Genomic DNA, 21,851 nt, shown 5'->3' with positions numbered 1-21,851 from the left:
CGTGCTGCCGGAGGAACTCCCCGACCCCTCCCCCCGTCGCCGCCGCTTACCTTGGCTTTCCCGGCCTCCAACTTCTTCAGCCGCTCCTCGTCCGCCATCGCCTCTGCGGGGAGAGCACAGCGTTACCTGGGAGGGGTCAGCACCGGCCACGCTCACACGCGCTTCTCCTCTGCTTCTACCGTTGCGCCTCCGCCGGCGCCGCCATCTTCCTCTCCACGTAACCCGCGGCCGCGGAAAGTGACGTCTGCGCTGCCCCGCCCCACCCCGCCCCGGCCAGCCCTGCCAGGTGCGCCCCGGCCCCGCCTCGGCGGGAGGAGAGCGGGCGTGTAACCTCGCCCCCCCGGGCCTTTTTTGTGCCCGAGGGAAGGGGCGCGCGGCTGCCCTCATGCTCCGAGGTGGGGCTGAAGACGGCCGGGCCGGGCCGGGTCTCCCCCCCTCGCACCTGCTCCTGTCCCAGCACGGCTGGCACCCCCCGCCTGCGCTGGACCTGGGCAGAGCCTCGGGCCCGCTCCGTCCCTACTGAAGGACGCCCCCCCGGAAACATTTACATCCAGCCTGCGTCCCTGCTGCCAAGTGAGCTGATCTCCTCTGCCCCTTCCTCTCACGAGCCGCGGAGAACAAAGCTCCCCGCTTACGTGCTCGAAGGCTGCTCGCAGCTCATCACGTCCCCGTCCCCAGGCTCGAGGAAGCCCTGCCTCCTACCTGCCTCCGCGCGGCTCTTTTCTTTGTTCCTGGCCTCTCCGGCGGCATCCCTGTGCCCGCACTGTGCATTCAGTACCGATTTGTAGTTGATATTTGAGTTGCGTTTGTTTTATAAATTTGAGGATTAAAAAAGAGCAAATGAATGTTTACTGACTGAACTTGGCAGTCGGACCCATTTGCTTTTGATTTTAGTTGCTTTCAAAGGCATGGAGAACAATGTATCCCTCTCCGTTAAGGAGCAGGCTTGATGGAAAAGCCAACCAATTATCATTTTTAGCATTCAAGCTGCAAATACTGAATAAATGCTACACACTAGAGGTACCTCACTCCTAACATGCACTTCCCTCCTCCCCAGTGGCAAAAAGAAACAGGAAACATATTGTTGGCCATAGAAGCCAGAATTGTAAGTGATGCCCATGGAACAGGATATCTACAGGTTACGTGTACATTAATTATATGGCCAGGCCATGTCCCAAATTATATTCTGGGGTGTTTTTAGCAACAGCAGATCTCAAATAAAGCATCCCATGGTAATCAAATAAAATTACTTTGATTCAGTCAACTGCTGTCTATGCTGTCTTAACTGGCAGTTACCACTTCAGAAAAAAAAAGCCATTGCTGCACACAGTAGCACCTGATTAGATTCTGCATCCTTCCTTTGTTCTGTTGAAGAATAGGGGTGCTGACATGCATATCAGTGAAATAGTTTCTGCTGACTAACGTAACTATTTTAAAATAGCTGGGTGCATGCAACCCATGTGTTGATTAAGAATATAACTTCTACTGATGTATTCCATTTCAGTTATGCTGGGTTATTTGGTGGGGTGTTTTTTTTCCTGCTTACATCTTCCACCCAAGAAGTGTTATTTTTTTATTATAATATTTCAGTTCACAGTGTTTTCTACTAAAAAGTAGCATTCATTTAAAATCTCAGTATACTATAGATAATTACTATGAAACATAAATATTGTTTGTGACCCAGTTCAGTTTCCTCTGAAGTCTAGGGCATCCTGTCTACATAGTAGTTGGGGGGGGGGGAGGAAAAAGAGGTTGGGTCCTATTTGTCTGGTTGCTTTAATATCCACCTTCACTCTAGCACTGAAACATTTCCAACAATGCTGGCACTCAAAGAAGAAGACTGGAAACCAGATCTTTCAGCCAGATCTGCTGTAAATGGATTAGATGACATAATAGCGAAGATATTTATGGGCCTTATTTCTGCTTCACTAATTTCTTCCCCTGGAGAAGGAGAGAGAATGGAATACTTTAGTCTGCTCCATGCAGACAAGAATATTATACCAGTAGAAAAATAAGATTAAAAAAAAAAAAAAGTCATGGGTTGTCAACCTTCATGTTTGAGCCATTAGACCTTGCTAGTGGAAGCTACATGAATGGACCACATAAGTGAAAGGAAAATCTTATATTATCTACATTTTATTTTCAGAACTCAGCCTTTTCTGAAGTTCTGAATTACTTGGAATTTTATTTGCAGGACTGGGATGGGGGGTGGAAAGAGGGCTTGCACATTTGTTTAATTTTCAAGTCAAGCCTAGAGCCAGCAGTACTCAAATGCTAAGTGAAATACACTTTGCAAGGTGTTATGGAACAGGACTGGGAAGAAAACTCCTAGGCCTCTTACCAGAAGTCTTTCAACCAAGTTTTACATTCAAGCTAAACCAAATCTGTGCATGTCAATAGAAACTTTTATGGTCATCTCATGATTTTAAAAGAATGAATAATTTTATATAAATCTTTGAAATCAGTTTTTAATCCCAAACAGGCATAGTATGTTTCTGGGTTTATGTAGATACACAAGTCAGCTACCTTTACACAGGTACACAAGTTCATAAATTGAATCATGTTTCAAGTTAGCCTGTAAAGAAAATAAAGTGTTGTCTGAAGGTAACAGTTAGCTAGCAGCTCAAATTCTAGCATCTATTCACTGGCTGTGCTGGAAAAAAGTTAGTTAAGGAAGGTAACAAATAAATTATCTCAATATGTTTTCTTGTAAGTAAAAGTTGAAGTTTTTCCCATAAAAATAAAAGCATAGTTTTAGATCAGTCCCTAAAATTATGTTCTAGGATTAGTAAAAACAAAAACCCTTCAACTCAAAGCTGCAGAAAATTGAATGGCTTTCTTCAATGGGCTTTGGATCTAACCCCAAGAAGGAGCAAGTCATATCATCCATGTAAATTATGTTGCTCCTTGGTAGACAGTTTAAGGCCATTGAAATAGCAGCCAGGTTTTGTTAATACATAAACACATGCATTACACTGTAACAGTAATTTCTCAATCACTAAATATTGCATTAAGATAATTATGGACCCCCAAGTCCTATAATTAAATGATACCATGAATGATTGTTAAGAAATGATAGGTCTCATTTTCCCCAGTTGGAATTTTACAGCCATGTATCAATGGAGTTGCACATGAACCCAACCTATTGTATGCACAGTATGTCAATTTGATTAAATTCCACCTGGAAGAGGAATTTAGAAAATTGCACCACAAAGTCTGCACTACATTCTTGTTACATACATGACATTTTAATCATCTAGACAGAACAGCTGGACTCACTTATTGGACTTCCACTCTTCAGTCAAATTCTCTCTTTCACAAAATCTAGAAAGCTGATATTAGTGTTCTACACCCAGAATGGCAACCTACAATCCACTGTATACAGAAAACCCATGGACTGCCACATTTACATCCACAAAACCAGTCATCCCAAACACACCAAAAAGCTGTAATCTAGTCAGGCCTTCAGATACACACATCCGCTCTGAGGAAAATACATGCGACACTGATCTTGCCCAAATGAAAACTGCCATTACCCAGTAAGCACACTGCAGCAGAGAACATTGGTTCTGAGTTCATCAGAAGCAAACTCCCTATTGATTAACAGGCACCTAATGGGACCCAGCCCTGCCACAACACTACATCCAAGACCTCTGAACTCATTTCTACTGAGAAAGAATCAATATTCCCCATAGTAAAACCAGCAAAATCCAAGGGTCCTCCCTCATCCAGTGCACCAAATGCCCTCACAGAAACTACATGGATGAAACCAGACCAAAGTGCCATGTACCAAACAAATGATCACCAAAGAAAGATAGAGAACAGAGGACACTAGAGATTTTTAAAGAATAATCATTCTCTGTCTGATCTCACAGTTCTTGTACAGTACTTAATGGAAAGGTACAAAATACTTTTAAAAGACATGCCTGAGAACAATTAGACACCAAGAACCAGGGGCTTAACATAGGCAGTGACTTTAGTGAATATCAAATGGGTAATAATGGATTATAATCTCACTTCACAGGTGATAATGACCCTCCTGAACAATGCTGTTCATCTACTCATCAGGTTCTTAACATACCTCTTTTTTGTTAGGTACCTTATAGTTTCCATTGTGTCCTGTTTTACACTGCTATTTACTGTCCTGTTCCATCTGCTATTTAACTGCAGTGCCTGCTTCTCTTCTAGACACCCTAGGAAGGGTACTGTGATACCCAAGTCTACAATCTGAACCAAGTGCATGGTTAGGATAATAAGAGGTGTGTTGCTCCCCTTTTAAAGAAATAATACTTAATCATTCAATTTCCCCTCCTAAATCTTGCAAGTTAATACTAATACAGCATGTGTATGGGGATGGGAAGGATACCTTTGCAATTTTTATAGGAATAGAACAATGCATCTCTTGCTTTAATTATAGCATGGAAATTTATATAACGTCATACTAGGTCAGCTGGCCTGTAGGTTTACAACTCAATTGCCATTTAGCCACTTAAAGTCTGATCTGTAGAAAGATATTTATTCCCAGATGAAAGATGATCAGTACTGGCTAATTTAAGACACTGCTTGATTAAGGGTCAACGCTCAGTTCATCAATATTTAATAATCCTGGTTATTTACTAGTCTTTCTTGAGCACATGCCATAGACAAATATGAGTACATTGCTTTAAACTTTTAGCATAAAAACAAATTTTAAAATATAGATCCAAGATTCCCAAACCAACATAAGTAAATGTAAATCAGCACTTCAATCATTTATTTACTTTTAAAAACAAAGCAACAGTTCTTATAAACTTCATTAAACTAACTTTGACTATCAAAGCTGACCATCCTTTAAGAGGTTCTGTGCCAAGCAACAGCATTAATTTCTTTCCTTATGGACATCAGGACATTCACAACTTTGCTTAACAATTGATCTCTCCCTCCTCATTGCCTCCAGCCTGCCTTCTAGTTGCTGGTTTGTGAAGCTTTTCCTGGTACACCTTAAAAAAAATGGAATGCCAGAGTGGAAATGAAGTTTTACTTGCCAGCTAGAAACCAAAGGAAAATAGGATGATCTCACCTCTGCTACAGCCTGCTGTAGTCAGAGTCTGAAAGGACTTCAGGTGAAAAATTAGTTGTGGAGTATATTCTTGCTCAGTTGCGTGAATGAATCACAGGGGCCATCGGTTGTTAACCCCTGAAGTAAACATACATTTGTCACTTATGCCTGAAGCTAAATACCCAAATACTGTGGTACAGGGTTGTAGGTTGTAGCCATGTTGGTTTAAGGACATAGGCAGACAAGGTTCTTTGTGTAAATCCGATATCTTTTATTAGACCAACTTAAATAGTTGGAAAACAATTATTAAGCAAACTTTCGGGTTCAGAAATGTAATACACCTCATCCAATGCACCAAATGCCCTGATGGAAAATACATAGGAGAGACCAAACAACAACTGTGCACCAGAATGAATGGACACTGGAAATCTATCAAAGACAGGAATACCCAGTGACCTGTGGGGGCACATTTCTCACAAGAAAACCACTCTCTCCAACCTCTCAGTCCTGATCCTCACAGGAAACTTACAAACCGCTTCCCAGAGACAAGCCTATGAACTCCACTTCATCAACCTCCTGGATACTAAAAATCATGGACTAAATATAGACATTGGATTTATGATGCATTATAACCTACCTGACATCTGATTCCCTAGGTAACTCTCCACTATTCATCCCTTTCTCTCTCTCCCCGCCCATGTCTTACCCATTGACTCCTCAATCTACATTTTCACTGACTGTCTTTATGCATACCAGACCAGCCTCTGGTTTCTTTACTTTTTATTCCATCCAGGAAGAGCACACATCAACTGCTGAAACTTCCTTAGCCTGACAAAGGGTTTTTGAACCCGAAAGCTTGCTTAATAATTGTTTTCCAACCATTTACGTTGGTCTAATAAGATATCAGATTTATGCAAAGAACCTTGTCTGCCAAATACTGTGATGACTTATGAGAGACAGATAGCTTAATACCAGGCTATAGTTTGTGAATCCAACTGTACATGGGTTGTATAGTAAATAAAATATTGAAGGAGAAAGATCCTAAATGAACTACATGAGCATTTCAGAACCTACTGAGACTATTCCCCCCCGCCCCTGCAAATCAGAACATTTTCCTGCCATCCAATATGACAACTCTCCTATTTTAGGTTTGCTCTGAAAAATGTAAGTGTACACATAAATGAATGCATCAGTCAGAGTTAGCAGCATGCTAACTCCCTGCCTCTGATGCATGCAGTCCCACCCTTCTATTGTTACACTGAGATGTGCTGTACAAAGCCTACACTGAAAAGAATACACTGAACAAAATTGTGAATTGTATCATATAAAAATAAGATATTTGCAAACAGACTATCCCTAAAATACTATTTGATCAAGGCCTGCTCTTGTTGAAAAACTAGTGGAGGTTTTACTGTGAAATTCAGCGAGTAGGATAGACATTGGATTGTTGCAGTAACTATAAAAATGACCTCCATTTTGACATGAGCATAAACACAAAATGAGAGGTTAACTTGACAAATACCTTACCTCCTTCCTTGCCAGTCTGCTACACCAGTTCTGTTTCCGCACCCCTTTCAGTCCCTTACTATCTGCTCTGCAGCTCAGCAGAGCATTACTTTGCACTGATGTATGCACTGATCCCAGAATGCTGTGGGCTACTGTCACCATGGTTGCAGTAGAGAAGCATTTTAAGTCTTATGTGTAAAGTTTGTTATTTCAGAAGCCTAATAAGATAACTGCTAAATAGATTAATAAGGCCAAATTCAGTCCTGGTGTACACAGGTGTAAGCCCTTTGAAATCTTGGGCAGAATTTGGCTTATTGACCATAGAATATTTTATTTAAATACAATAAACATTTCTTCTGCACATACTCGTTTCCTCCAAATTTTTATTGAAGTACAATTTCTGACAGGATTAAAACTAGAGGCTTGATTGTTAAAGTCTACTAGGGAAGCTGAGTGGCTAGGACATGAGATAGTTTGAAGAGAGAAAACTGAACATTCTACCCCCCTTGAATAAGTTGACAAGGTTTGCTTAAAAGAATACAGTGTGGCTTGTGATTAATATAGTGGTTGATCAAGGTCTCCTAACCACATTTTAATTTTTATCCGTTTACATGTTTTGTTTAGTCAATTAATGATCTAAGCCTATGAAAACAATTTGGGCAGGAAGGAAGGAAACATAACATTCTAATTTTTGGAAAGTTACTAAAGTGTGTTGATGCTTCTACATTAGTTGTAAATTAACACCATTCTTACAGGCTATATCCAACAAAAGGACAATACTACTCTTTCCTGCATATGACTCTTTTTATTCATTATTGTTATTAAATAGTCACAGTGTTTTGTAAGTCAAGATAGGTTTTATTGAACGTTTTAATAGACTGTTGCAGTCTGCCTCTGAACATGTGCCCCCTCCACACACACATTCTATGCATGCATTCATTCAGTACATGTATACAAGTATACTCATTCACAAACCTTAAAAGGTGCATGTGTGAACTTAAAATAAATGTTTTTCACATTTTCTGAACACCCACCATGTTTATCTTTAGCTTAAAAGAAGTTAAAAGAATCATTAAATCATACAATTAGTGAAGCACAGACCTCTTGTAAAACTGCAATAATACATACCCCCTGAAGAGGAGTGTCTTTGTATTCTGAATCCTGGAGTTGTGCAGCTTATAGTTTGACAGATTGTAAGCTCCACATATCTTTTTTTGGACATATTTCATTATTATACCTTATCCTTCAATAATAGTGGCAAATATTGTTGGTATGAGCTGGTTGTTGCTTTACTAGAAATACTGTAGTTGAAAAGAGGTGTAAGGTCTACAGCTGAATAAGTTTAGTGAAATGAATAATTTATTCTGGAGGCATAATATATTAGGCAAGGTAATATAAGCAAGCCTGAAAGGAATACAGGTAATTAATTAATTAACTCTAGAGCACCTGATTGACATTTGCTAATTCAGCTAAGCACAGAAGATCAATTTCTATAGGAAATCATTTGACGCATTCAGAGATATTACAGGAAACTTATATTTTACTCTGAGTTATGCATAATTGTCCCAGTTTCCTTTAAGTTTTTAGAATACTATTCATTTATTCTTGTTGTGCGTACTTAATTTTTGAAAAAAAAATCAAATTTTCCTCTTCCTATCTTTTGTATGTATGTAATTATTAATTTTAAATAGAATATGAAACTTAAATGAATAATATGAGAGATCTTATAACCTTTAAGGCAATGTCCATGTGTTTTCCATTAGGTTTGGGGAATTAAATTAGTTTACCATAGTAGGTACCGACCAGTTCCCACTGCCTCCCTTCAGATATCTGCAGATTATATTCCACAATAGATTAGAATGTCTACATTTGAATGTGTAAAGAGGAACTCCATGGCTCAGAAAGGATGCTACAACTGAGAAATCTGGAAAACAATGTGTGCCTGGAATGGAGATTCTTCTAATGAATTTTGCAGGTATAATAAGCCTGTGTTATTCAAGTCTTAAGATGTCCCAAAATATCTTGTAGAAGTTAATTATTTTCATAATGAGAATTAGTCCTAAAGTATTACATCACACTGAAATCCATGCATTTTTGTATTATTACCTTTATTTAAAGGATAAGGCTTGACGTGCCATGCTCTATTGGTCCTAGAAGAACTTGTAAATCCAGTTAAGAACCTGAGGCTTGGCCTGGGTACTTAGTGGCTAATTTTTCCCCACCTCCTCAGGTACAGTGGGTCTCAAGTGAAGCAAAACCTGAATGGATCAGCATCAGGCAATGTGTGTATGTGTATGCAGAATTTGCAAAGAAGGTGCACATTCCTACACCCTATGAATCATTGCAGAGGCTCCCCAAAGCCAGTGCAAGACAGCTATATAGGGATGGGTAGGAAAAGAGGTAGGTTAGTTAAGGGAATGGACCCATTATTGTGCATATGCATCAGCTATTGTTCACCACTGAACAATAGCCACCACTGAACTTACTCCACCCCGAGTTCTGTTGTCAGACTGAGCACTGGGGATAAGACTTACCCTAATGCATTGTTAATCCTTTTAGTCCAGTAAAGGTAGGTAAAGCTTTCTTTACAATAAAATTAAAATCAATCAAGAAAAAAAATCCTTGCCTTTTCTGAATCTCAGATTTAAGAAAATACTTGGGCCGCATTATGAATATGATGATGATGACACTAGACACATTGGTTTTTTTACTAATTTACTTCATGGCATCATAGAGATAGGTAATCTGATGGAGCTATATGGATGGCAATACCAGTATCTCTGCTCCCTGTTTCATGCTACACAAGACCTTATTGACAAAATATTTAGAGACCTGTCATCACTGGACAGAATGCTAGTGGCTTACTTCTCCATCCCATATTCTCTACAAAAGCATTCTGGACCAATGTCAAACTTATGTAGATGGATAGAGCCTTTGCTTACAACAGAGCTGTGAATCGCTGTTAACCAAATCAGGTTTGATTTTGAAACTCTGGGATGGTGGCTAGGGAATTTTTATTTGTTGTTGCTAATACTAGTAATCTTTATCTGTGAAATAAAGACTTCCAATTCAGTAACCAAGGACTAGAGTCAGGTCTTTGTTTTCCAAGACAGAAATCTGATCCTGGGACCAAGTTTGAACATATTTTGTGGGTAAGCAGCAGGTAAAGTCTACTTTCTGCAACAGGAAAAAAAAAAGAAAAGAAAAAAACCATGTAATTAAATTACCCAGTTTACATCTGATAAAGTGATATGCAGATAGTCAAGATTTTCTTTTAAAGGAAGATAGGTAAAACACTTGTGAAGAGACGGATCTGTAGTCATGCATAACTGCATCAATGTGGTATCCTATGTCAGTGATACTTTTTTGCCACTTAATTATAACACAATACTGCAACACAAATCCTGTGTTTGTAACAGAACCACCACGAGCTACCAATACTGCCTCCTGCTTTATTAATTTCTCCTGAAAACAGTCACCAGTCAGAAAACAACACAGCTCTTCTGCAAGTTACAAATCTTGATCGTTAAGTAAATCTGCTGCTAATAGAAGAGAAATTCTACTAAGCTTCCCTTGTACAGGGCTGCGGTGCATGCTTTTTTTTTTTTTTGGTGTCAAAAGATAGGTGTGCACCAACAATTCAGGTTAAATTTAGTTTCTCTTTAAAGGTATTACCCCTTGAAAAGTCTTTAGTAGTACAGTAGGTTGGGAACGCGTGCTATTCACTTGCATGCTTCACACTGCAGCGCCCAAAATATGACTTAAGTCTGTCTTACACTGCCATCTCCTGGTGCAGAGGTTTAGTTTAAAAAACACAACACATCTGAATGGGAACGAAGCTCTGCTAGGTGGCAGCACTGAAATGACATGCAAGCCTCTCGAAACCGGTATGAGAATTGACTCCTCCTTCCTCTCTGGTTTTCACCTTTACCCTGCGCCGAGGAGGAGCACCCTGCCCAGACTGGACGTAACGTGGGGGCCTGGTTAGTCCCCGGAGATCCGTACAAAATACGACCCGGCAGCGCACCGAGCCTGGGGCGTTCGTGCTTTCCACGTGGCCGCAGGAAGGCGCGGCCGGGCGCGTGAAACAGGAAGCGCTTGTGTGCTGGCGCGCGAGGGAAGCCGCGGCAGGACAGGGACAGTCGTTGCCCCGTGGCCCTTGCCAGACTCGGGGAATGGTTTAATGGGAGTTTCATGTCCCCAGTCCTGCCCACAGCGCACAATGAAGGTGAGCTGATCAGAGAGCAACTCTTGGCATACATTGCTGCTAAGTGGGGCAGCATGAAACTAGAGGGCTTAGAGCAATATATTTAGGCTGAATGGACTTACTAGACCTGTTGGATATTCACTTCATTCATCAGCCTGATTTTTTTTTTTCTTGACTACTTTCCCCCACCCTGCATGTGTCCAGGCAACCTGAACGACACATTCTAGCTCACCCCGAAGGATGGGCGGAAAGGTTGCAGGCAGGCATTGTTTTAAATAGCAAAAAGCTTTGAAATGAAAAATCCCTGGCTGCTTTGGAGAAATGCCGTTTCCTTTCCCTTGGTTGTATCCGTCATTCCTGACAAGCAGATAATAATGAAAGAAGAAAATATTAAAAAAATATATATATTAGCAATAAAAAGACCACTTGGTAGTAGCTGTTTAAACCTTATTTTCCAAGTAAAAACATGTCTTTGAACTCTAGTATCATGCTTTTGCATTTAAGTCTCAATAGCACAAACTGTGAGGCATATACTTAGTTTTAGACATCTGAATAATCCCTTTGATATCAACTAGTGTCATGTTAAGCAAGGGTATGACTGCAGTATCAGGATCAGGGATATACGTCCCAAGCTCTTCAGGATAGAAAATGGGTCTTTGTTAGTTTGTACAGCACATTAATGCCTGCTCTGAGCTGCATGCTACTGCATTATAAATAATAAAGAATCATTATTAATAATAACTGAGCTCAAACAATTTAGTTGTATTATAACTGCATCTCCCTTATTAAACAAACCTGGCAAATTACAGTTCATGAAAAAATTAAATTTTATTTCACATACAAAACTTCCTTCCCCACTCCCAAACAGCTCTCATAGCCCCTTCGTATATTTTCTGATACAAAATAGACCAAGTATTTGGTGCTATCAGAGAGAACTGATTATCCTAAAATGTGTAACAAAGGATTAACACTGAAGCTGTTTTTTATGAAACTGCTTTGTGTAGGTATACACTTATTGATATAGTTTGATCAGTTATTACTGATTGACATTACAAAGCCTGCACAACTGGGTACCAACAGAATAATGTTGCTTTACCACTGCCTGGTAGTTTTAAGTGTGGGAATTGGCTGGTTGATGCATCCTATTCTACATCCTGAAGAGCTTGTTTTAGAGGGGAAACAGCAGCTATGGCAATCAAGTTGGTTTCTTCCATTGATCCCAGGAATAAGGAATGATACCAGCTTTAGAAGCTGCACCTGGAATATCTCCTTTTATTTTATTTTAGTAATTTTGCATGGAAGGGATTGGTTATAAAATTAAACATACTAGAAGGAGATCTGGTTGTCTTTTGGCTGGGTCATTATCAGCAGGAATTAAGCTTGCATTTTCTGGATCTAAAAGTGTTAGCTTCCACTCCCAACAACACATCACCAGTCCTGTAGCTGACTTAAACTTCTGTACATAGGCGAACCACAGCACAGTAGTATAGTGAAGGTGGGAAGTGGGGGATGACAGCCATGTTATTTAGGTGCGAGTTATATTTGCTGAAAGAATATTCCTAATTGTGCACTGATACAGGACAGAATGTAAGGCTGGTGTTCTTTATTTCATATTTTAGGAGTGTCAGCAACTTATAAGACTTATAGGAGTGGCACCTGCCTTGCTGGCTGGAGGTGGTATACTGCTGTGACCATTGACAAGAAGCCCTGAGATAACAGAGGAAGGTAAAAGTACAGGAACAAGTGTTAAACAAAAACAAAAGGATCAGCGTTGAGCATAAAAGACAACGAGAGGGAAAATCATACTTTAAGGACTAAATTCTCTACTGATATACCTGGACCCAGGGAGAACAAAAATGGAGCTGTGCACAATTACACCAGGAGAAAATATGGTGCACAATCTTTTCTAATGGATACATTCATAGTAGTTGTAAATGTATTTACTGACAATAAGACAGACATGTAGTTGTGAGGGTACATTTCTGAAATATGGTGGATACTTATTGGGATATTTAAGCAGCCAAATAGCTTCACTGACCTTACATTTTCTGCTGTTTCCCACTGTTTTTTTTTTATCGTTAATCCATGTGACAATGTGATTATTTTGATTTTTTTCCAGAAGTCAATAGAAAGGATTGATGTGTATGTAGCTCAGATACTGAAAAGCACTGACAGGTGGTATCCATATACCCCAGTTGTTACTGCTGCACCACTGTTATTGAGGATGAATTAGGCTTTTCAGTCCTTTCCAGAGGCTCAATTCTGGTTTACCTATGAGTTTGATATCAAAACTGCTACTTATTGCTGTTGCAACTGAAATCACCTTGATAACATGCAAGAGGAATGATATTTTTGAAGGATATGAAAGAGAGAATAGATGACTAAGAGAAAGAGAGTGAAATAATAAAGGAGAAGAGAAAAGGAAGGTAGAAGTGTGTTGAAAGCCTCTGGGTTAGGGTAGGAGGAGTAAGCAACAAGGGTGATGTGGTGCATGTCTGTTATAGACTACCAGACCAGGAGGATAAGGTAGATGAGGTTTTTTTCAAACAGGTAGTGGAAGTGTCCAGATCACAGGCCCTGGTTCTTTGCAGGGGGGACTTCAGTCTCTTTGATGTCTGCTGAGAGGGCAATATAGCAGTGTGCAGGCAATCCAGGAAGTTTTTGGAGAGTGTTGGGGACAACTTCCTGGTGCAGGTATTGGAGAGACCAATTAGGGGCTCTGCTCTTCTTGATCTGCTGCTCACGAACAGGGAAAAATTGGTGGGGAACATAGAAGTGGATGGCAACTTGGGTAGCAGTGACTATGAGCTGATTAAGTTGCAGATCCTGAGGAAAGGAAGGAGAGCAACAGAGTAAGGACCCTGGACTTCAGAAAAGCTGACTTCAAGTTACTCGAGGAACTGATGGGCAGAATTCTCTGAGAGGCCAGTTTGAAGAGGAAAGGAGTCCAGGAGAGCTGGCTGTACTTCAAAGAAACCTTACCAAAGGCACAGGAATGAACCATCCTGATGTGCAGGAAGACTAGCAAATACAGCATAAGACCATCTTGGCTTAGCAGGGAACTCTTCAATTAACTAAAACACAAAAAAAGAAGTTTACACGAGTGGAAATTTGGACAAAGGACTAGGGAAGAGTGTAAGAATATTGTTTGGGTGTTCAGGGATGAAATCGAGAAGACCAAAGCACAACTGGAGTTGTAGCTAGCAAGGGATGCAAAGGGTAACAAGAAGGGTTTCTACAAGTATATCAGCAATAAGAGGAAGATCAGGAAAGTGTGGGTTCCATACTAAACTGGTAAAGGATTATTTAAATTGGCTAGATGCTTTCACATTGGCAGGTCCAGATGGGAAACAGGCTAGGACATTGAAGGAACTGTGTGAGGTAATTTCAGAGCCATTTTTTTTTGGAGAATTTGTGGAGGTCAGGTGAGGTCCGGGATGATTAGAAAAGGACAAATATAGTGCCCAGCTTTAATAAAGGGAATAAGGAGGATCTGTGGAATTACAGAGCAGTCAGTCTGACCTTAGTGCCTGGAAAGATCATGGAGCATGGTCGTCAACAAAGTCATAGTGAAGCACCTAGAGGAGAACAAGGTGATCAGGAACAGCTGGCATGGATTCACCAAAAGCAAACCACAGCTAGCCAACCTTATTTCTCCTGTGATAAAATGACAGGCCTGTGGTTGCAGGGAGAGCAGTGGATATGATATACTTTGACTTTAGCAAGGCTTTTGATGATCTCCCACAATATTTTCATTAACAAGCTAAGGAAATAAAGGCTAAGTGGAAGAATTGTAACATGGTTATATAACTAGTTGGAGCATCGTGTTCAATGAGTAGTTCTCAATGACTCAATGTGTAGTTGGGAGGAGGTATCAAGTGCAGTTCCCTAGTCGTCTGTTCTGGGTCCAGTGCTGTTCAACATTTTCATTAATAATTTGGGTAATGAGATTGAGTGGATTCTTAGCATATTTGTGGATGACACCAAGTTGCAGACATTCAGAATGAACTGGAAAGCCAGGAAAAATAGTCTGCAGTCAATCAGACAAGATTGCACTTGTTCAAAGTCCTGTACTTGAGACAGAGAGGGAATGACTGGCTGGGCTGCAGTACTGCAGAGAAGGACCTGGGCGTTGCAGTGACCCATCAGCTGAATATGAGCCCATAATGTGCTCTTGCTGCAAAAACAGGCAACAGCATACTGAAATGTATCTATAGGAGAGTTGCTTGGAAATCAAGGGAAGTGATTCTTTTACTCTGTAGCACTGGTGAGGCATCCCCTGAGATACTGTGTCTAGTTTTAGGGCCTGTACTTTAAGAAAGATGTGAACAGATTGGTGAAAGTCTAACATAGTGACAAAAATGATTAGGGGCCTGGAGGAGGAAAGACTGAAAAATAGGGTTCTTTAGTCTGTACAAGAGAAGACTGAGAAGGGATTTGATAACAGTCTTCAAATACCTGAAAGGCAATTATAGAGAGGCTCTAGATGGGCTTTTCTCTGTAGCTGTAGGGGATCAGACTAGGTGCAATGGCCTTAAGCTGATGACACGAAACTGGGAAGGAGTGCAAACATGTTGAGGATGTGAGTGCAATTCAGATGTATCTTGATAGATTGGAAAGTTGGGCTACAGCTAACAGGATGAAGTTCAATGCAGACAAATGCAAGGTACTACACTTCTGGGGGAATAATCCAAAACACATATAAAATGAGTGACACCTGGCCAGATGGCAGCACTATGGAAAAGGACTTGGGAGTCTTGGTAGACCACAGATTCAATCTGAGTCTGCAGTATCATGATGCAGCTGCACAAAAGGTGAATGCATCAGTAGAAGTACGCAAGACACAGGAAGTGATTGTGCCCCTTTACTTGGTACTGGTTTGACCTCATTGCAATAGTGTGCACAGTTCTGGGCTCCACATTTTTAAAAGGACATGGAGAAGTTAGAGAGGGTCCAGAGGCAGGCAACAAAGATGACTGAGGGCTTGGAAGGCAAGTCATACAAGGAGAGGCTGAAGGAGCTAGGCATGTTTAGCTTATGGAACAAGCACTTAAAAGAGGGGACATGATAGCAGTCTTCAAATACCTGAAGGGCTGCTATAAAGAAGAAGGAAAGCACCTTTCCTCTCTTGCTGAAGGGAGGAGGATGTAAACCAGTGGCTTGAAGTTGCAGCAAACTAAGTTTAGATATCTAGAAAAACTTCACTGTTAGAATAGTGAAGCAGTGGAATAGATACCTAGTGAAGTTGTGGACTCTCCATTACTGGAGGTGTTCACAAAGAGTTTGGACAGCCACAGGTGGTAGATAATCTAAGCATATACCTATGTTCTACTATGGGTATTTCCTGTGCTTCTAGGCTTTGGTGGTTGTTCCTGTTTCCCCCATCCCCTGTTCTGCTACATGTGTTTAAACCTTCCTCAGAGGCATTGGATGTCGGCTACAACCAAGGTTGGGGACTTTGACTAGGGTATGCTAATGCTCCTGCTGGGACCAAAGCTGGAGGGTCCTGGCTAGGGCATCTTGCCCCTATGGTCAGGGTTAGACCGATTGCCAGATTTGGGTTCAGGAAGGAATTTTACCTCACCGTCAGATTGGTATGGATTGTGAGGGGTCTTGCCTTCCTCTGTAGTGGGAGGCTCACCTCTATAGAGGTTTTTGCCTTCCTCTTCCTGGGACCTCTGGAGCGTATACTGATAACATTTCTTAGAAGCAGGACACTGGCTGCTGTGGGTCCGCTGCTTGTTGCAGATTAGGGTGTTAGGTCTATTTTGTGTCAGGGTTGATATTTTTTGTAGGATGGTTTGGATAGGGATGATCCTGCCTGAAGCAGGGGTTTGGACTAGATGACCTCTGGAGGTCCCTTCCAGCCCTAATTTTCTATGATTCTGTGAAGCAGAGGAAATTTATCTTGGAGATTAGGAAGAATTGTCTGACTATAAGGATGGTCAAGCACTGGAACAGGCTACCTAAAGAAGTTGTGGAATCTCCATCCCTAGACATTTTCAAGTGCAGGTTGGACAGACACTTGACTGAGGTGGTTTAGTCAAGGATGACCTTGTCTTGAAATGGGGGCTGGACTGGATGACCTTGTGAGGTCCCTTCTAGCCCTACTTTCCTATGATTCATTGTAATGTACTGTTCCACTACACCATTGTGGTGTGTGGAAGGGCACCTGTGCTCATCCTCCTCTTCTCATGAATCCGGGAATACTGATGACCTGCTTCTGCTCTCTTAATCATTCACTTCCCAATAAGGTGACTGTCTTGGGTGGACATGACTGTCTGTTCCCATTCCTGCATTTTTTGGGTAGAGTGACAGTGGTGTGTGCCCTTCCTTTACTTTCATTCTACACACCGTACTTTGTGGAAACGAGTGACCTCAAAAGCCTCTGGTGTTCCTCACTGGAAAAATAAAGAATTTTGCTCTTCAGCATTTGCAGTGTTTGTTCTTTCTTCTCATAATAGCCCTGACCCAAACCATAACATTTACAAAGGAGAGGGTAGGGCAGGGCGGAGAGTAACCAGTTAGAGACTAACCAGTTGTATAACCACTTAGTCTCTAAGCTGCTTCCGCCTGACTTCAGACTAATATGGTTAAATACCTCTCTCTAATCTGAGAGGGAGTGCAGCACTGTTCTAGGGAATCACTAACTCCCTATCTTCTCTTATTGTTTTAAATAGAGCCATCTGAGACTTTATGTCCTTTTCCTGTACCTGGTATAGAATATGGGGCTGGTATATATTGCAACTTTTTAAATATCTGACAGTGGTCACAGGCTTAACCATTGGTCACTCCTTTGTCACCTCTCTGCTGTTTTCTTTCTCCTGGTATGCTGAGATGTTATTGAAACAGATGGGGAGGCAAATGTCTTGTCAGAGGGTTGAACCAATGGAAGTTCTCAAAATATATTTACAGGGCGCCTCCTCCCCTATACCCTGGTCTGTCACTCAGATGTCTGATCCTTTTTTTCTCTTTCTTTTTTTTAGGTAACTGACTTTAACTTGGAGGTTTCAACTGGGCTTCCTTTTTTGTTTGTCCTTTTGGCTTCTTACTCCAAACAGGCAAATTGTTAGACCTAAATCAATTAGGTTCTGGATTAAATGAATTTAAATCAATAATCAGCTGACCTGGCTGTCCCACTTGAGTACCCCTTGGGATGATTAACTCATAAACACAACTCTGGGTCAGTTCGGGTCCTTCTTAATTTCATAGACCCTTATAATTAACCAATTTTCTTCCCCAATCAGTTTCTAATTAATTCCAGAAATTTGCATAATACAGTCCACGCTTGTCATTAATTCATAACAGTTTCTCATCCTCCTCATCCTGTCTCCATAAATCAATTTGAGGGTCAGCACATGCTTACCTTCACGATGGGCTGAGATTCCCCTTACTCTGTCTCTCAGGAGAGATTTCTTTTCTGTTGGGCTGGGACATGTCTGCAGGGGGGCAGTCTCAGCATCACCCTCTTACCTTCATCTCTGCAGTTGGAGTCTTCTTTCTCTGAACTCTGTTTCTCATTCACGCTTCTGCGTGAAGCACAAGGTATGGAGCCCTTGGTAGCCATACTTCCTGGCCAGATTTGCCTTAAAGAACAAGCGTAGCAGGGGCTGAGCTTGGTACCATGCTACAAAATGTAAAAAAGGTCTTATTATAAAAATACGGGACATTTTCTAATAATTAATCCTTATAGGGGTCTAAATATATTTTTGCTGGTTTGAAAAATATATTGAGGCATCTAAGATTTTTCACTTTTGAAACTACTTTGTAAGTATGCTCAAGAATTAGTTTTCATAGTGTTCTTATAAAAGTGTTAGAAACCCCAATTCCAATGAATAGAACAAAGGTTCTTTTCACTTCAGTGGAGTGTTTGTGTCACTTGCTGAGAGGGAGAAGTTGAGATTTAGGATTTCCCACCTAAATTTTGGCACTAAGAGAGTAACATCATTTCCTGGGTTGTTTGGCTTAGTTTGACCATACTGGTAAATTTAAAAGCTGGGATATTTAAGCAGCCAACCTTCTGTAAAGGGTCCAAAACTGACACCCACTGTAAATACTAAATATAGAACTGTGTTTGAGTAGGGGCAGGGACACAAAAATCTTACTAATCCTTTTCAGTTCCTTTTCAATCAGCTGGAATTTACACTTCTTGATGGTGTTTGGAGAAGCACATTTTTTACAATAGTTATATTTACAAAACAACGCTCAGAATCAAAATCAGGCCTTGCAACATCTACTATTTTTAGTTGTAATATGCTGAATCAGATGCAGGAGTAAGCAGCTCAGGAATGGGTAAAGTGTTATAAGTAAAAAATAAATTTTGGGCAGGGGACTGGGGAATAGAAGAAAGGATTTGGAAAGGATGAGGGAAAAGAAACAAAAGGATTATAGAAAAGAAGTTCGAGAAATCCATGTAAAACTGATTGGTATGCTCACGCAGCCTCTAGCCTTTGCAGTCTTGTGGCTTCCAGCATCCCAATACTTTGTGGAAAATTGATTCTTAAGAAACAGTTCTAAATCTTGGTGTCTATGAAAGAGAACTGAGTTGGATATGGTAACATATCCATATTTTACAAGCTTTTTTTTCTTGATCCTTGCCATGGGTGGCCTCCTCCCTACTCCAGTCCTTTTATGGTAGGTAAAAGATTGCAAAATGTCTCAATTCCATCCTGGAGGAGAACTCCCTTAAAACAAGATGCATGGGGAGACTGCTTTCCCTCCCTCCCTTCATCCCAGTGTACCTCTGGAGCCCTTCTGTAGTAGGTTTACCAGAGGATAGTTGGGGATAGGAAGGTAGCATTGGGAAGGGGCAGGCTGTAGAAATTTTGGGCAGCCCAGAGAGGATGTTTATTATTTAGACAGGCCTCCACACTTGTCTGAATTATGACAAGATATACTCTGGCCCCAAGATTAATTCATAGGTGATTTAAAACCACTTTAACCAATTCCTTCCTGTGAATGCTGTACCTTTTGTATAAGAGGTGGAGCCTAGAATCTCATTCTTTTAATGTAATCAAATACACTTATAAGCCTGTACACTTATATTTCCCTCAGAGTTTGAAGTGTGAATGTATTTTGAACAGCTTGTTGAATTTGCTACTTTATTTGTTTTTTTAAGCCATATCATCTAGGTAAACAAAAGCAGTACATTTAAGTAAGAAAATGGTTCTCAAAGCTTTGGTAATGCGAAAACATATTCTTTATTTAGCATATAGTATCTGTGCATAATGATTGAACTTTTCCTTCCCACAGATAATTAGCAATGGATTTGTGCAACTTCTGATTCCAATGGCAGCCACAGGGGTGGTGCACACGAGTAACTCCACCGTTTTACAAGATGAATTGTTTCTGGTATGGATTCTCAGCAGAGATTGTACTCAAGCCTGTATCTTCTAGGCTCTTTTGTCTGAAAGAAGAGAGTAGCAATGCAGAATCAGGCTAAGAGAATTTTGTTTTAGTGAAAAATTTGGCAGACAGGGGAGTGAATGTCAAAATAATAAGAAAGCAAAACTCCAGCATTTTGAAGAGATTAAAAACAAATGAAAAAGGCTTGAAACACTTTCTGAAGACCAAAGGGGCTAGTAATGAAGTAATTTCCAGCATTATCACTCATTATCCATTATCCACAAGCCATCATATGCTGCTCTGAGTCTCTTGAGAAATGTTGGCAGCTATGGCAGAGTATTTTGAAGACTGACTTGGAAATTATAAATATTTTGGAACGTTCCCCAGCTTGGTAAGGGAGATAATCTCCAAAAATAATTTAATCTTTCTAAGGAGTAGCAACCGAGAGCTAACATTGAGTTTCTGCAATCAACTTTCAAGCTGGATAATGAGAAATTACTTGCCCTTTTACATGGCCAGGCAGTTGACATTTTCGCCTTACGCAATGGATATATGAGAAGAAGCTTTTTAAATGTGAAAGAGAAGCTCATCTCTCTTGGATGGATTGAAAAAGATATAAATAGGTTTATCCTTTGATTTTCACAAATACTATGTCTCTCATCAAATAACCTCAGTAGAAAAATAGATTGTCTCTTAGAAGCAAAGATTCATGTTAAACAAATAATTGAAAGCGGTTTTGTTTTGGATCGAGCTACTGGCACTTTAGAAAGCCGAATCAAGGACCTGGAAAAAATTAGTTAGAACTTTGAAACTGATGGAATAGCCGTTTTTAATTTAAATAAAAAGAGATATGAAAATTAATTGGAAAAAGTTATGTGGTACATAGGGATTAATCAAGAGAAGTTTTGTGAATAATGGCCAGATTTGTAATAAAAAATATAGGCCTGCTTAATTTTGTTCTTTTTGGTATGTGATTCCAAGATCATTGGTCATTATCCTAAATAACCAGTTGTAAATAAATTCTCATATATCAGTAGCGGAGTGCTAGGAGGGGCCAGAAGAACTTTTTGGTGGCTTTGTTTCATTTTGTCTTAAATTAATGAGCAAGATCCAGGAGCCTGCATTCTTAAGAAATATATGGCAATATTTGCTAACCAAAGAAAATTGGGACAGGTGTCATCTTTGTCACAGAAGCATGTTTCTACAAGCGCATAAAATAGAAGGTTGGGTTAAATCCATTGTAAAAACCACCAGCCCACTTAATCAGCAGGGCAGTCAAAAGAGAAGTGTCCCAGGAGGTACTGTGGGGGTCTTTAATTTTAATAACAGATTTTGGGGTTTTTATCAGAGAATCTGTGGTTTTTTTATCATAGAAAACCAGGATCCTTGATGATGGTACATTACTTTTCCCCAACCCTATTACACGATCTAAGGATTTATAGATATTTTAATATATATAGTCTTATCCTTTTGATCACACATCTAATCATCATGCTTTAGCGAGGTAAAAGTAAGCTAGGAACAGTGTGACCTGAAAAAATTCAAAGAGCTTGGATCCCAAGCTGGAAATCTAAGTGACATCTTGGGAGATACCATCTTCTGTCTGCAGATTCTGGAACTTAAATTTGGCTTTACATTCCCAGGATTCTCAGGGTTTTACAATCCCTGCAAAATAATCTTAATGTACATTTGAGTTCATGTTAACATGAAACATATCTTTCTTTATTACTTCTACTTATATTAACATAAGTCATA

General features: G+C 40.3%; 2 protein-coding genes across 10 annotated transcripts in view; one reads left to right on the top strand and one right to left on the bottom strand.

Moving 5' to 3' along the window:
• Positions 1-7,820, bottom strand: part of AKAP9 (A-kinase anchoring protein 9) — a 216,142-nt gene extending 208,322 nt beyond the window's left edge. For 7 of the 9 annotated variants that reach the window (XM_019533012.1, XM_019533055.1, XM_019533069.1 and 4 more), the window contains exons 1-2: positions 7,673-7,820; positions 51-103 (exon numbers count right to left, since the gene is read on the bottom strand). In XM_019533012.1, the coding sequence (XP_019388557.1) occupies positions 51-103; positions 7,673-7,766 (147 nt within the window). In that variant the 5' untranslated portion in view covers positions 7,767-7,820. Of the gene's footprint in view, positions 1-50; positions 229-6,565; positions 6,636-7,672 lie in introns of those variants that run through there. The other 2 variants (XM_019533050.1, XM_019533041.1) reach the window with 2 other exon arrangements.
• Positions 7,821-10,735: 2,915 nt separating this feature from the next.
• MTERF1 (mitochondrial transcription termination factor 1) lies at positions 10,736-21,042 on the top strand. The gene is given in 6 exon segments (XM_019533110.1): positions 10,736-10,772; positions 12,371-12,476; positions 20,004-20,367; positions 20,369-20,482; positions 20,485-20,539; positions 20,542-21,042. Coding segments are annotated over 4 exon segments (804 nt in total). The 5' UTR covers positions 10,736-10,772; positions 12,371-12,476; positions 20,004-20,088; the 3' UTR covers positions 20,898-21,042.
• The last annotated feature ends 809 nt before the right edge of the window (positions 21,043-21,851 follow it).

Source organism: Crocodylus porosus, unplaced genomic scaffold (genome assembly GCF_001723895.1).
Source record: "Crocodylus porosus isolate Cpor-Errol unplaced genomic scaffold, CroPor_comp1, whole genome shotgun sequence".
Classification (NCBI taxonomy): domain Eukaryota; kingdom Metazoa; phylum Chordata; order Crocodylia; family Crocodylidae; genus Crocodylus; species Crocodylus porosus.
Note: the sequence above shows the minus strand (reverse complement) of the source record. Positions and strands in the feature narration are given on the sequence as shown.